Genomic DNA, 14,248 nt, shown 5'->3' on the forward strand with positions numbered 1-14,248 from the left:
CGGCGTTTCAAGGGGCATCATTGGAAATGATTCGCGCGCGGTGTTTTTTAATAGTTTTCAAATGTTTATAGCATAACAATAACAATGAATTATATATCGTTTCAAAGTAAATATTTTAAAGAAGATGTTATTTTATTATATTAAGCTATTTTTATGATGAATTAAAGAAGAATAATGGTGTAAAAATTACTTTGATTTTTGGGTATTTCACGTTCTTTAAATTTGTGATTTCTTATTGTAAAATGCTTAAATCTAAGAATTTTCTCAACTAACTATTTGCCTAAGGACCTATGCTATAGGATATAAATGTTTGTTATATCGTTTTCACAGTATTTTTATAAAAATTTCAGCTTGTAAACTGACGCTAAAGTGGAAATTTGAAAACCTGTGTGGACTTATTTTGATAGAATTCTTAAATACTATACTAATCGAAATATTTTCTCAACTAACTATTTAGACGACGAAATTGCCTAATTATTTATGCCTATAACATATTTGTAATGTAACTGGATAATGATTGTAACAGGTTGAAAAAGTACTGTTTTTGCGCCAAACGGCGTAAACGCTCTTAAGTACATCCTTTTGTTTACCTTTAAAATGGTTTTTATTATTTTACATTAAAAATAATAGTCACTGAAAGAGCCGCTCGAATAGCTGAAGGACGTCGGCGCGATCCACGAGACAGTAAGCAAGTAAGCACAACTACTAAGTACTACTTACTTCTACAAGTAGTAAGGTAATGTACCTACTAACATTACCTTTCAGTATTCAGAATTTAAGACTTTGTAATGCAGCATCTTAAAGCAGCACGTAGAGTACCGACCTTTATAAATTTCTGTCCGCAGTAAAAGTTGCTCCAAGTTTCATTTGATATTTAGGTGTAGTCAGCCGCCATCGGCTCGATAGCATTTGACAGTAAGTTTAGTTATTTACCTTCATCGATCTACATACTAAAGCCTCGAGACATTTGTGACTTTAATTTGGTGATCGCTTCGCAACGTGAGACATTAAACGTCCTTGTAGGTTTCTTTGACTTTTAGTATCAGCGTGTGACCACCCATGTTGTTATTAGGCCTGTTAAGTAAATGCTACCTACCTAAACGTGGCAAATGACATATAGACTTCAATACTCTATCTCAAACAACACAGTTGAAAGATAGAACTTTGCAAACTAAAATAGCTTGTAGCAAAGTGGCGGGTTTATATTGCTTTGCTAATTGAAGTGGTCTCTCGCTTCATGGCTTGACTGATTAGCCTGCGGATTGCGCAAATAGTGGATATACTACCTACAACTTTCTCGCTAATGTCCGCCAGCAGCGCAGTGGAACCTGTGGCTTTAGTGTGTCCAACATTCCGAGGAACGATGGAAATCTCGCTCCAGTCTGCCAAGTAATAATTTTTCAGGAAATTGATTTGTCGCTCTTTTAAATCGTGTCCTTTAGATCGTTTTTTTTTATTGAGCGGATGTTTTCAGTTTAATAAAGTCCTAGAAACACTGCGGCTGTGCTGGAATGTTTATTTATTTATTTCTAGAAACCAACAGCGATAGGTACATTGAAAATATTAGATAAATGATTTAAAAAAATAAAAAAAAAATATCCTTGGACATTTACACTGCGCTTCTAGTCCCAAACTAAGCAAAGCTTGTACTATGGGTACTAGACAACGGATATAAACATACATAAATACTTTTTTTTTTTTTTTTGTAAATACATACTTATTATACATAGAAAACACCCAGTCCAATACAAACAAATATGTTCATGCACACAAATGTTTGTACTGTGCGGGAATCGAACCCGCTACCTCCGGAATAGTAGTCCGTTTCGAACCACTACACCAAACGGCCGACGTTTAGACTGATAGTATACAGGGTGGAAACNCGGCCGACGTTTAGACTGATAGTATACAGGGTGGAAACGATAAGTGATCTCACTCGATTATTTCTTAACTATACAAGATATCGAAAAACTGGTTATTGATCCTGAGTGCTTCACGAGCTCTTTCAAACGGTATCAGTAATAGGTAACAGAATTAACTGGATCTATCCGAAAATTCAATGTTTTCAGGCTCCATACTAAATGTATGCCAGCCACACAATATTAGAAGTGTTATTTTTTTTTTATTCAATAATAAACACTTAAATTGAACTCTAAATTGCATTATTATTTAAAATTATTCATGAAAAACATTGGTTTTAGGCTTTTACTTGCTATAATATTATCAAGACATGAGTGCCATGACTGTGGCAGTACTAAATGTATGGAAGCTGGAAACATTGAATTTTCGGATAGATCCAGTTTATTTTGTAACCTATTATTGGTACCATTGGATAGAGCTCGTGGAGCACTTTCAAGATCAGTAACCAGTTTTTGGATATCTTGTATAGTTTTTAATATTATTTGGTTTTACTAAATGTATGGAAGCCGGAAACATTGAATTTTCGGATAGATGCCGTTTATTTGGTAACCTATTATTGGTACCGTTGGATAGAGCTTGTAAAGCACTTTCAGGATCAGTAACCAGTTTTTGGATATCTTGTATAGTTTAGAAATAATCGAGTGAGATCACTTATCGTTTCCACCCTGTATATAGACAAGAACAGGTTTCCCTCTTTGTGAAAGAACATTGTTATTGGAAAAATATGAATAAAATATGTTTAAAAATTAAAATTAACAATAACTAAAATTAAAGTCACAAATAACATAATGTTGCGATTCATTTCCTGACATACTATTACCAACGCACTTAGGTAATTAGCATTAACTTTATATTGATTAGTTAATAAAGAAGAGTGACACACGTTTAATATAAACTAAAAGCTTTTTTCCTGCTTTCAATATACACTCGATTGAAATGACTTTTCCCGCTGATATTTCCACCAAAGAACTTTGTGGGTTGAAGTTCACAAGGGAGCTGTCCTTAAACCCTTTCAGCACAGCTCCCACGCTATTTTCCTGACAGGTATATCAGCCTGCATTAGTTCCAACCCATCAACATTTTCTTATATTTTAACAATATTTTCAAGATTTATCATATCTAACTGCTTTTAGAAGCGTCTTTATCATAAATAATGCAACATCTAAATAAACTTTTCCTCATATTTTTTTAATAAAGACTAATATAAAGTATTTAGATCACGAGTTAAGCGGCACATTCATTTATAAAATGTTGATAAAAAATAGACCCTCTGCACTACGGTTAATTACGGCAACAATATTAGATTTTTAACGAGGTATTGACTCACAGCACTTTCATTATAAACAAAAATATTATATTCTCCGAATAATATCCAGCATTTGGGTAATATACCTGGTAACATTTCAGAGGTCAGGCGTGACCTCGACCTGAATTTCGCAGACAAAGGTCATGTGGGATGCAGCGAGGTAAGGCAAGCTCCATATTATTATAAAATTTAGATAAATGACGTTGCTTCCCGACAATTAACTTATTTTTCTTATCTTAGGAGAAGGCAAAAAAATTACAAATACTTTGTAGGCAGTCCGTGACTGTCCACGAATAGCAAGAATTTTCCTTTACCAAAGATAAACAATTTCAAAATAAACAATACGGAACATATAATGTTCCGTATTGTTTTATTAAAAGTAGGTATAAAAACATTTCAACAACCTAATAGTTAATTTATTTACGTTACTTAACACACTAATTAAACTCGTTTTACGGTAACGAAATAACTTAATACCAGCTTACAAAACATTAGGTGCTTATCTCTATCCATTTTTTTTGGTTACTTAAAACTCTTTAACGATTATTTGAGACTTAAGATGAAGATAAGGCGAAGATATATTGATAACTTTATAGGAATCGAGAGAAAACTGGAAAATCTCTCGACGTAGCGGAATTTCTTTAGGCCTCTTAAGAAAGGATGGATTTTCCAAGAATTTGTTAGTAGATAACATAAATTATAAAAGCGGGCCAAGAACCTTAACAGAAAGAACGATGATAATCCTAAGGAAACAAAAAGTCATCCTCACAAATTCACAAGATTCGCCGCTTTCGCTAAAAAAATAATAAACTTAAAATTTTATAGGTAAGATCATATTACTCTGGTGTTAAGCGTAAAGTAGTCAGTCACCATTATTGACAGACACCTGGCTAAATAATGGTTTGTAAGGGCTAACATAATTTTATTTGTCATTCGTTTTAAGTGAGGCTGATTCGAGGAACTTCTTTTATCGATCCTTCACAAATTTAGCGTCTAGGAGGAAACGTGTTCATTCATAACGTGGAATGACGCAAACTTTGACGCACTTAGGACGCGTTTACCTTTAAACGATTGTCATTGCATTACTTAGTACGAGCAAATAATTAGAGTTCGTAGTAGGTAATAATTCAAGTGTGCACGCACATAGGTTGAATTAGGTACATCGCATTTCGGTTTAGTCCTAAGGTGATGATATCTTGGTGTTATGAAGTTTAAGGATCAGCAGGCACGCAACTTTTCTCCAGCCTCTCACCCAGTCTACGCTAAATGTTCAACATAAATATGTAGTTAACTCGTTACCGTACCTGTACCTACAGTCTGACTTCAAAAGTATCTTTAAGTAGGTATAATAATTTCAATATTTTCTGAAAGAACTGATGATATTATAAGGTATAACGGAGTCTACGATATGATACGGCCCTCATAAACTCAAATTCTAAATACACATACTTAGATATAACTAGGTAGTCGTTACATTAACTAGAATGTCATCATTAGATACGCATGCATTGGAAGCACATAACTTAGAACATTATTTAGTACCTACCAATAACAATACTGCCCGTGCCCACATACCGTGCTGATAGATATCTTGGCGGATAACGCAGGCATAACTTACCACCTAGAGGTATTTACAGTACTACTTACCATAGGACTATTATTAATACACAAAATTATTATGTTATGGTCTCAACTACGCTTTCAACGAACAAGTGAAAATAAACTTAGATTTAGTCCTATAATTACTCGCAAGCAAGAAAAATAAAGTTTTAACTTTCGATTTTAATAAAATGTTTAGGTAAAACGTTTTATTACTTACAAAGTTGTAAAGTTGGTGGATACTTAGGTATTTGGCGTTTAGTGACTTGGTAAATAAATGCGGGAAATCCTGAACGAACGAGGTCTTTACATAAATTATCAACCGATCCATCCATTTGTAAATGGAAACGCTGAAGGAATTCGAAAACTGTGAATTTAAACTCTCTTGCAAAGATTCTCGAAGGTTAAGCCGAACTACGGCACAAAGTATGCGGCAAAGTTATGCAGAGTCAACAGTAAAGCACAATAAAGTGGCAAGTTAAAGTGACATCTAGTGTACCACTGCGGTCCCTAGAGCAATGTTTATTTCAGAATGTATTGCAGATGCGTCGTTTGTTTAGTCCCAGAGAGCGACCCAGACTTTAATAATATAGAACATAGCCCAACTTGTTGCACATAATATCCTAAGTTCATGCTATATACCTACCTACTTGTCATAATATTCGCTTCTATTCGTAGTTCAGTAGCAGACCTTAAACATCAAAGATTATCACTTCAAACATGGGCAAGTTATTTTTCTATGTGTCTAAGTAGGTATTTAATATATTTTACATACTTATATTTCTTGCTATTTAAACTTATAAAGGTATCATCGGGTGGTCTGTCCGACAGACCTATCATTACGCTGAGATACCAATCGAAATAATAACTCTATTCTGTTGTCTCACCATGTTCTTATCATGAACTCGAATTGAGTTTTCAATTTTTCATGAATTTGTAAAAAGTTCGGTCAGAGACTGCCGAAAAAAAGTCCTCTGTCCTAAGTAATTTAATCAAGTCTTGATTATAATAACCGTACAAGTGATTGACGCACCAACCAGTTACCTATTACATATATCTATTTACAAATCCTAGTCTCAATCACTTTATCTGCATGTGTATTAGCTCTACAAACTTAGGTATTTAGAGGCTGGGCTGGGGGACCAGCTAGGTAAAAAGCTAAGTATACGATTATTATTCATAATTTAGGCCGTAAATTCTACCTATTTATCTCCAAGTTTTCCCTAGATACCACTAAGTGCAATCTCGATATACGGGTAAATAATGGTCAGGGGTAAGTAATAGAGCAGGTGAGCCGTAAGTTGCAAATTGCATTCTCGGTGAGGTATACCTAGGTGATATTGTGGGGGCAGGGAGGCTCTATTGATCCCCGCCCGTCGCGCCGCGCTGTGACCGAACATGACCCTACGACCGCCCTTGTCTGCCTGAAACATCACCCTCATCTGCACTTTATATGAACGTTTGAGTATTTATTACGCACCTTATACCTGGGTAACTTACTCGTAAATCAAAAATACCAAACCATAATTTTTATACTATCATCATTTTGTTGTAGGTTCCCGTAACCTCGCATAGGTAGGTAATGAAGGTTCAACGTCTACATCTCTTCTTATTAATCTGCTATTACCGCCTAGCTTAGCTAACTATCTTAAATTGTTATCTCTTTAAAGTGAATTTTGAAATATTAATCGCTGTATCGAGCACCTAATCAATTTTTTGAAAATACTGCAACGATAATAAATGCCTACTTCAACAAACATCTACCGTAATTGCAATTTCCCGCCTTATTTATTCCGCGTTAGCGCTTTCCAGCTATTAGTATTTACTGTAAGATTACACACTGTTCTATCTCTAGGTACCTACTCAACTTCTCGTCGTTATAGGTACTTATTTGATTTATAACACGTTTAATTATTTTAACTTTCTCAATAAAGTCCGCAACTTTGTATAATATTTCCCGTTAATGCAACATTTTTCTATACTGCTCCGCCCTTGTTGGCTGTAGGTGATGTTTTATAGCCTTCCTCAAAATTTTTTTTCAAATCGGACCAGTAGGACTTAGTTCCTGTGATTAGCGCGTTCAATCAAACAAAAACTCTTCAGCTTCTAGTATAGATGGAACAAGAAAACTTTTCAGAATGTATTTTAAGTTTTATAATTCATTAAATAAATAAACAAAATTTAAATTGTATATCTACCTAAATATGTGGCAGACATTTACTTATTTTTATTGCAAAAGTAACGCTCATTTCACAGAAAACGAATAAAAGTAATAATTCCAAAAAACTTTTGCTTATTTTTTATAGCCGTCGCGCCGCCCAAAACACACGCGCCGCGCCGCCCGCCTTTGAGCGAGCGAGCAGTTCAGCTTCAGTTTAGTTTTCACGCCGGGCGGCACGGGAGTCTTATTCAGAAGCTCGTAAAGAGCGGTTGTCTGCGCTGCGTAACGTTTAGCGCGTGTCACTATCACGACACTGCTGAGCATAAACATTCACTTCAATCTACCGGTAGTTTCATGTTTCTCATTCTTATAATGTTTGATTAATTTCTCTTTGCATATAATTTTGTTAATTATTTTTTTTTAGTGTTCAGTAACCTAACATTTTTTATGATGGCAATACATAAATGCGAAAATGTCAAAATCGCTCTAAATTGACGAAAAAATTCCAAGTTTGACTTTGGCCAAATCAAGAGATTTTTACTAATTTCTTTGAAAGTGAACAAAGTAATCAATTATTTATTAATTACTTTTATTTTTAAGGGTGGAATAGTTTTCAAACAAACGTTGAACTATGGAAAACGACAGTAATAAGCCTTACAAGATATGCGATGTAAACCGAGACAAAAAGAAAGGAATTGTAGCTTCATCGCTGGAAGATTTACTTGCAAAAGTGCCGGAAAAATTAGGTCTACCTTCAGAACACCTCACAGTTGTATTAGAGTCCGATGGAACAGAAGTAGATGACGAAGATTATTTTTCCACTCTCGACCCTGATACTTCTCTTATGATTTTGCATGGTAATGAAAAATGGGCTCCTAACATGCCAAAATGCCAAGTGTCTCTAGATCAAACAGATGAAGTCACTCTAGGAGACAAAAGTCAAGTGGCCAATCTTGTAGGCCGCCTACAACACAATCTTTGTCATATTTCATTACTAGGTGGCCAAGATCTTGAACTACTGTCGGACATGGACCCTGATAGTCTCGCTGATATTGTTACTGACAGGGACAACAGAATAATCTTGGAACATATCAAGGAGGCATCTGGAAGGTATGTTTTTACATGCATATTAAATCTATTTGTATCTCGTATGACTTAAATAAAATAAAAATTGAAGCTAAATAATTTTAATTTGTTTGTAATAAATGTAACATTAAATTGATATTTTTCACAAACTATTAGGCAAAATGTTTTTAGTCTAAAGTAAGTATTGATTTTTAATTTTGTTACAGAATTTTATTAGAAAAACGTCAAGCTCAAGATGCAATGGAACTGCTAAAGCTATATCATCAAAGTGTTGCTAATGGGACAGAAGATGTGTCTCCACCAAAACAAGAGAGAGTGTAGAATGTCATCAGAATAACAATGGTAACCCACTAAATTAACCCTCGATTTATTTTTAGGGGATGGTACATCTCAAAAGTTTACAAAGACTTACTTACTTTCCAGTAATTTGTCTGACCGCATTTATTTGCAAAATATTATTTCTTTCTTAACCAGAAAGTTTTATTTAAAAAAAGGTTCAATTTAAACATGTTAATCTAATTAAATAGTATTTACTGTTATTGAATTATTTGATACACCAAGAGAATGAGGCCTTTTTTTCTAGTTTATAATAAGTATTTGAAGCTTTTATATGAATATTATACAAGGGTAGATTTGCTTTGTATTGAAATTTAGAAATCCCTGATCCTGAGTGATTAGACTTTAATTCATTCAAGCTTTTAGCTAAATTTACTGCTATAAGAAATTAAGTAAATAACAGTCAACCTAAATCATCTAAAATAAAAATTATTTCATATTTTAGTTAGGGCTAGGAGGGGGTTAGGTATAAAAAGGTAAGTAATGTGATGCAATTGTGGGAGTTAGTTATTATAAGACGCTAATCTTATGAATATGAGCTAAAATCGAAAGGTAATCATATACATACTGTCATTTTAAGAATTTATGTAATTATAGTGTTGTGGGCATTTATCATTGAGTATTTCATAATACATTCCCAGCAAAATTCTAGTAATTCAGTAGTTTCATGGTAATTAAATTAAATTATGTGTTAATGTAAACTAAATTGGTACCTATTTTGTATACAAAATGCTGTGTTTAATCATTTGTTTTCATATTTAGAACATCAGGTATGGTAGTATAAGTATTATCTTTAGTATACTTATAACAATACGACAATAGATATGCTAGAAATTAAGCATTTATTAATAAATTAGGATTTGATTTATTGTGGATTTAATTTTGAGCTTTTTGTAAACTTTTGAGGAAAAATTTGCCGCAAGGTTGGTAAACAACATCAATTCAAAAGACTGATAGTGGTAATTTTTTTTTATATAGTTTTACCCCTAGAATAAGATTTGTTATTTTGATTCCAAGTTTGCTCAAACAATTTACAAAAAGATATGAAATAATTTCATCTGTTTGATTCTACTGCCATAGCTTGAAAATCAGGATGGAAATCATTGCATATAGTAAACCTTTAACAATGTTGGGGTATAATGTTGGAAATAATTGTATGATGCCAAAAATATTTTTTCCTCATTTGGTTTAAATTATTTAAGTTCACAACTAAAATGTATTTATTAAGTTTTATTATCATGTCTATACTGTGTTCTCCTCAAGTATTTATGATATGTAGTTAAATACTTATACGTCATAGACTGCTGTTAAGAAAGCCACAAAAACTTCAGCAAAGTTGTGAACAGTTTCAAAACCTAATTCCAATTATCTACATATTATGTAATTTAAATTACATTACTGGATATTACTAATATTTAACAATTATAATACTAGCTGTAGTTGTATTGTTTTATAAAGAATAACTAGTGCACTTATTAAATTCAAGCCAAATGTAAATAGAGGTGGTGATAAACATGCACATAGCACATTTCTATTACAATGTTTTTAATTATTAAGCACTGTGATAAAAACAGGATTATGAGTAATATGATGGAAATAACTGCAAATATTTTTTTTATAGAAAATCCAAAATGTAGTCTGTAACTTGCTAGTGCATGTATCAATAGTAACCTGTTAAAAGATTGTATTATGTATCCTGAAATCTTGCATAAACATATTTAGATATGAAATAATATCTTACTGTTAATCTTTATATTCCTGTATTTGTCCTTCGTAAGCATAATTTGGAATCTCCTGTATTTTTAGTTATATTCCAACCAAAAATGTTATGGGATTACATACATTGTGGAATTGTTAACTTGCAATATTTCCTAATAGTGGAATTGAGGAGTAGTATTATTGTACCTATAATATTATGTATTAATTTCTTATGTGCACAAATATACATAGCAAATACATAATTAAATTTATTTTATTTCATCTTCCAATATTATACTAAAATAAAACCATCACTACATGATTAAAATTTTAATTATCTGTAACCACAAGAAAATAATAAATTAGATGAATACATACATTAACTTGAACTGATTACATTACACTATTATATGAGCAAAATATTACTTCAGAATCTTTACATAATAAGTATACATATATCTTTTAAAAATATGTATTATTATTTAACAATCATTTTACAAACAAATATTTGTCTATAATAATTATGAAATTTAAAAGAAGTCAATAAATCATATTAGAATACTATAAATAGTAGTTTCAATCAGAATCCATACTAAACCTTGTTGTGATAGACAATTCCCTCTGTTATATCACTATTCAGATAAACACATTTTCTTCAAATGTTTTACAGAACGGTACAAGAACTTTTTTCGCGGAAAGGATTTACTTTCTGACTCGAAAAACCAACGAGCAAGCAGTCTTCTTGCTCGTGTTCATTTATAAACTTCACAATGTCTGCCACAGCTGCAGAAACTGGAATGCGTTTTATGGCAGCTTCTCTTCTCAACTGCTCAGTTACAGCACGCTGCTGTTGCAGTGTGGACACCATCATATCCATAACGGCAGTATCTGAGAGGCCTATGTTGGTGGCGGAATAACACACTTTGACGAATATGAATAGGGCGTAGCCGAGCGTAGTCCTGAAAGTAAATAACAATAACCTGATTCAATACTTCGGGACACAACACAAATAAACCAAATATAAGTTAAAAATGTAAAGCTTACTGGTCACTGGCGACCAGACGGTGCCTTAAGTACAATAAATTAGTCTAATTTGTTAGTATGGGCTGAAATTAATCAGGATTTGACAACAGTCGCAACTTCGCAACAAAACGCAAGATGACGGATGAATGAATGAATGATGGCTGACTACTCTATTGTCTATGAAATTAGGGTTGGCATTTTAAAATACGCGCAGATTCTTCAAACGTATCGTATCGGAATCGTACTGTTCACAAAATTATTGTTTGTTCCGGCGTTTCTTCTCAGCACTTGCCATATGTTTGTCTCGAAGCGCTGGTAGGGCCCAAAAGATAAGGAGACATGTAAAGTGCCCCATAAGGGCTACCTTTTTCTTTTTTTATTATTTCCTATTGACGTTCATAAGTGCCACTTGTGGTCTAAATATTTTTTGATTTTGATTTTTGATTTTGATTGAAAATTAAATAAACACTGAATTTTAACCACAGAATAAGTAATAGTACCATTTTAACCTAATGTTTTTTTTTATTAACTTGAAACAATCAAACTGCTTATTAAGGCGGCAATCGAAACCGATAGTATAATAATAACCCAGTATGATTGTAACGCCCTCTTGTAACTCCGCTATGTACTCACGGCCACACTGTTAACTATCCATTTCCGTTTTTGCTCTCGCTCTCATCAAATGGTGATTCTTTGCGATAGAACGAGACGACATGACAAGCAATGGATAGTTAACACTGTTGCCGATGGTACGTAGCAAAGGCGCAGTTTTTGAAAGAGCTTTCTTATCAATAAACTAAAATAATAGATGTTAAATTCTTCATAGCAAGCTTTATTAATAATATAGTAACGTTTTAGTACATAATAATATGTTCTTAAACAAAATGTTACTTCCAAATGTAAAACTTTACGAGGTGTAAGACACAGATGACAATATATTTATAAATCGAATATTTTAATCTTTTAAAATGTGTTGGTAAGCGCATTACTCAACAACCCCTGGATTGACCCCTGGACCAATTTTACCAATTCTTTCTTTCAATGTTCGTTGAAGTCCAAGGATTGCTTTTACGGCGAGATTTGCACAATTCATCCCCTTTGATAAAACGGAGTCCACGCGTACGAAGTCGCGGGCGGCCGCTAGTTACTAATACATCTGTATGTTCGCCAGCAAATCAAAATATAATAAAATTACAAATTTCCTCAACATCCATCTATAAAAAATAAACTTAGTACATTTAATTGACGACTAGTAAAAAAAAAGGTAATACTAAAATGGTTTTGCATGTTTATAACAGTTATCTATTTTGATGTTTGCCAACCTGCTCCTTACACCCTGTACAATAAATAATTAATGTGTTTGTGTTTAGAGATTTATATGAAAAAGCAATCAAACTGATAAAAACCCAGATACACACTAAATAGAAAGTAATAACATAAATTAGAGGTCATACATTTCGTTTTTTGAGACCATAATGTGCAAATTTTGTGAGTTGTATAAATTATATGAACATTATTTATTTATTGTGAAGAATATTAATGGATTGTATTTATTAACTAGAGGCCTTGGCCGCCTGACGTCGTTTTACATCCCAATTGTACACTCTAGCCATATTTACTTCTGTTGTAGTCCATTGATCCCTGGAATCAAGATATAACATTCATTATGATTTTATGTAACAATGTCTGATTTCTATTGACAATAAATAAATATTGAAATAAATGACATGTTATCTAACATAGATTAAGCTAGGGTAGAGTAATAAATCTTTATGTAATTGTCATGGAAAAGAATAATAAGAACAGTTATATACCGTAAAAAGTCCAAGTCATGCTCCACACACTCTAAATTTTTCTTTGCTGTGGCCATATTTGATGACAGTAACTTTTCTGCATCTTCTAATGTATATTCCAACATCACATTAGCTCCTAACCACAAGTTTACAGTTTTAGTTGGTGGTATATTAGCCTGAAATAAAGTATGTATAATAAAATTTATAAATTGCAAAAAATAATAATGATATAAAAAGTAAAACTGGTAAAAACCAAAGACATAATAATTACCTTTACAAATACTTGGTCACTAAGTAAAAACTGTGTTTCCATTTCATCAGTTTGACTTTTTAATTTTTCAATCATTTCCAGAGAACGGGACAAATCTGGTATTTGCTGGCGCAGACGCCTTCTTTTGGTGGCCAAAGTATACTCCATAAACTTATATTTGCCATGTTGTTCATCCAAACTTCTCAAAACCTTATCCACTCCCCCAGAATTTTCAGGCAAATTCATAAACTCATCCACATTGTCCTGAAATAAAATAAATGGTCTTTGTGTACAGTATACCTACCTAAGATTTACTCAAGCAATCTGGCTGTATGCTATTATAATACAAACAATGACTTCTGTTCACTTGTAATCAACAATTTCAATACAAATGAATCATTTTTAGTTTATATTAGTTATTAATTGTACATACAGTTTTAGATGCGTTTTAGTTGTTTGAAATAAAGCTAAAATAGAAACAGGTGCGCAAGTTCAAGAATATTTCTAACCTAAAAGTTGCAATTCGATACCAGAAAATTAAACCGTTTATAAAGCTAATCTTGCTTTAGAATAAACCTAATGAGAATATTTTTAATATGTTAAAGTAACTTACAACAAATACAGCTTCGGGGATTCCTGAAAATGACTTCGAATTTGGTTTAGAATTTTCGGCCCCGTCTCCGTCCATTTTTGATTATTATCAAAATGTTGAATTATAGCCTAAAATTATTTCAAAAATGTATAACAAAATTAATTGATACCAATAGCTAAGGATTAATCTATTTATACAAATTAATTTAAAAATTACACACCAATTACTACCGCTAGGTAGTCAAAGTACTTTTGACCATAGAGAAAAGTAANTAATTTATGTAAAACGTTAAAGATTTCCTGGCCTGGACTTGGTATTACATGGATCTCACAACTTTTTACCGTAGAACAACTGAGTTGCGAGACTTGGTTTTTTTGACAAGTATTGTTTTTGATGGAATATCACTTTACACATAGTTATTTGGATACTTAGATCGCTGTTATGTTAGTTAGATCAGTTTACACATTTTTTTCTCACCACAAAA

At 32.7% G+C, this 14,248-nt stretch overlaps 3 protein-coding genes across 4 annotated transcripts; 1 reads left to right on the plus strand and 2 right to left on the minus strand.

Moving 5' to 3' along the window:
- Positions 1–7,231: 7,231 nt before the first annotated feature.
- On the plus strand, positions 7,232–9,717 carry Drep1 (DNA fragmentation factor-related protein 1). Of its 2 annotated transcripts, XM_028320414.1 has the most exons (3): positions 7,232–7,332; positions 7,587–8,096; positions 8,279–8,453. In XM_028320414.1, the coding sequence occupies exons 2-3, from the start codon at positions 7,618–7,620 to the stop codon at positions 8,391–8,393; spliced, it is 594 nt and encodes a 197-aa protein (XP_028176215.1). In that variant the 5' UTR covers positions 7,232–7,332; positions 7,587–7,617; the 3' UTR covers positions 8,394–8,453. The 2 variants fall into 2 exon arrangements, with proteins under 2 accessions (XP_028176215.1, XP_028176208.1); XM_028320407.1 differs by lacking the exon at positions 7,232–7,332 and having other exon boundaries at positions 7,467–8,096; positions 8,279–9,717.
- Positions 9,718–10,421: 704 nt separating this feature from the next.
- On the minus strand, positions 10,422–11,065 carry Ggamma1 (guanine nucleotide-binding protein subunit gamma-1). The gene has a single exon (XM_028320426.1). The coding sequence runs from the start codon at positions 10,981–10,983 to the stop codon at positions 10,771–10,773; it is 213 nt and encodes a 70-aa protein (XP_028176227.1). The 5' UTR covers positions 10,984–11,065; the 3' UTR covers positions 10,422–10,770.
- A 1,055-nt stretch (positions 11,066–12,120) lies between these two features.
- Positions 12,121–14,020, minus strand: mgr (prefoldin subunit mgr). Its single transcript, XM_028320464.1, has 5 exons — positions 13,985–14,020; positions 13,786–13,892; positions 13,194–13,436; positions 12,944–13,098; positions 12,121–12,770 (listed from the first exon to the last, which is right to left on the minus strand). The coding sequence occupies exons 2-5, from the start codon at positions 13,858–13,860 to the stop codon at positions 12,683–12,685; spliced, it is 561 nt and encodes a 186-aa protein (XP_028176265.1). The 5' UTR covers positions 13,861–13,892; positions 13,985–14,020; the 3' UTR covers positions 12,121–12,682.
- Between the last annotated feature and the right edge of the window lie 228 nt (positions 14,021–14,248).

Source organism: Ostrinia furnacalis, unplaced genomic scaffold (genome assembly GCF_004193835.3).
Source record: "Ostrinia furnacalis isolate ACB-3 unplaced genomic scaffold, ASM419383v2 OfSCF0416, whole genome shotgun sequence".
In the NCBI taxonomy this organism is placed as follows: domain Eukaryota; kingdom Metazoa; phylum Arthropoda; class Insecta; order Lepidoptera; family Crambidae; genus Ostrinia; species Ostrinia furnacalis.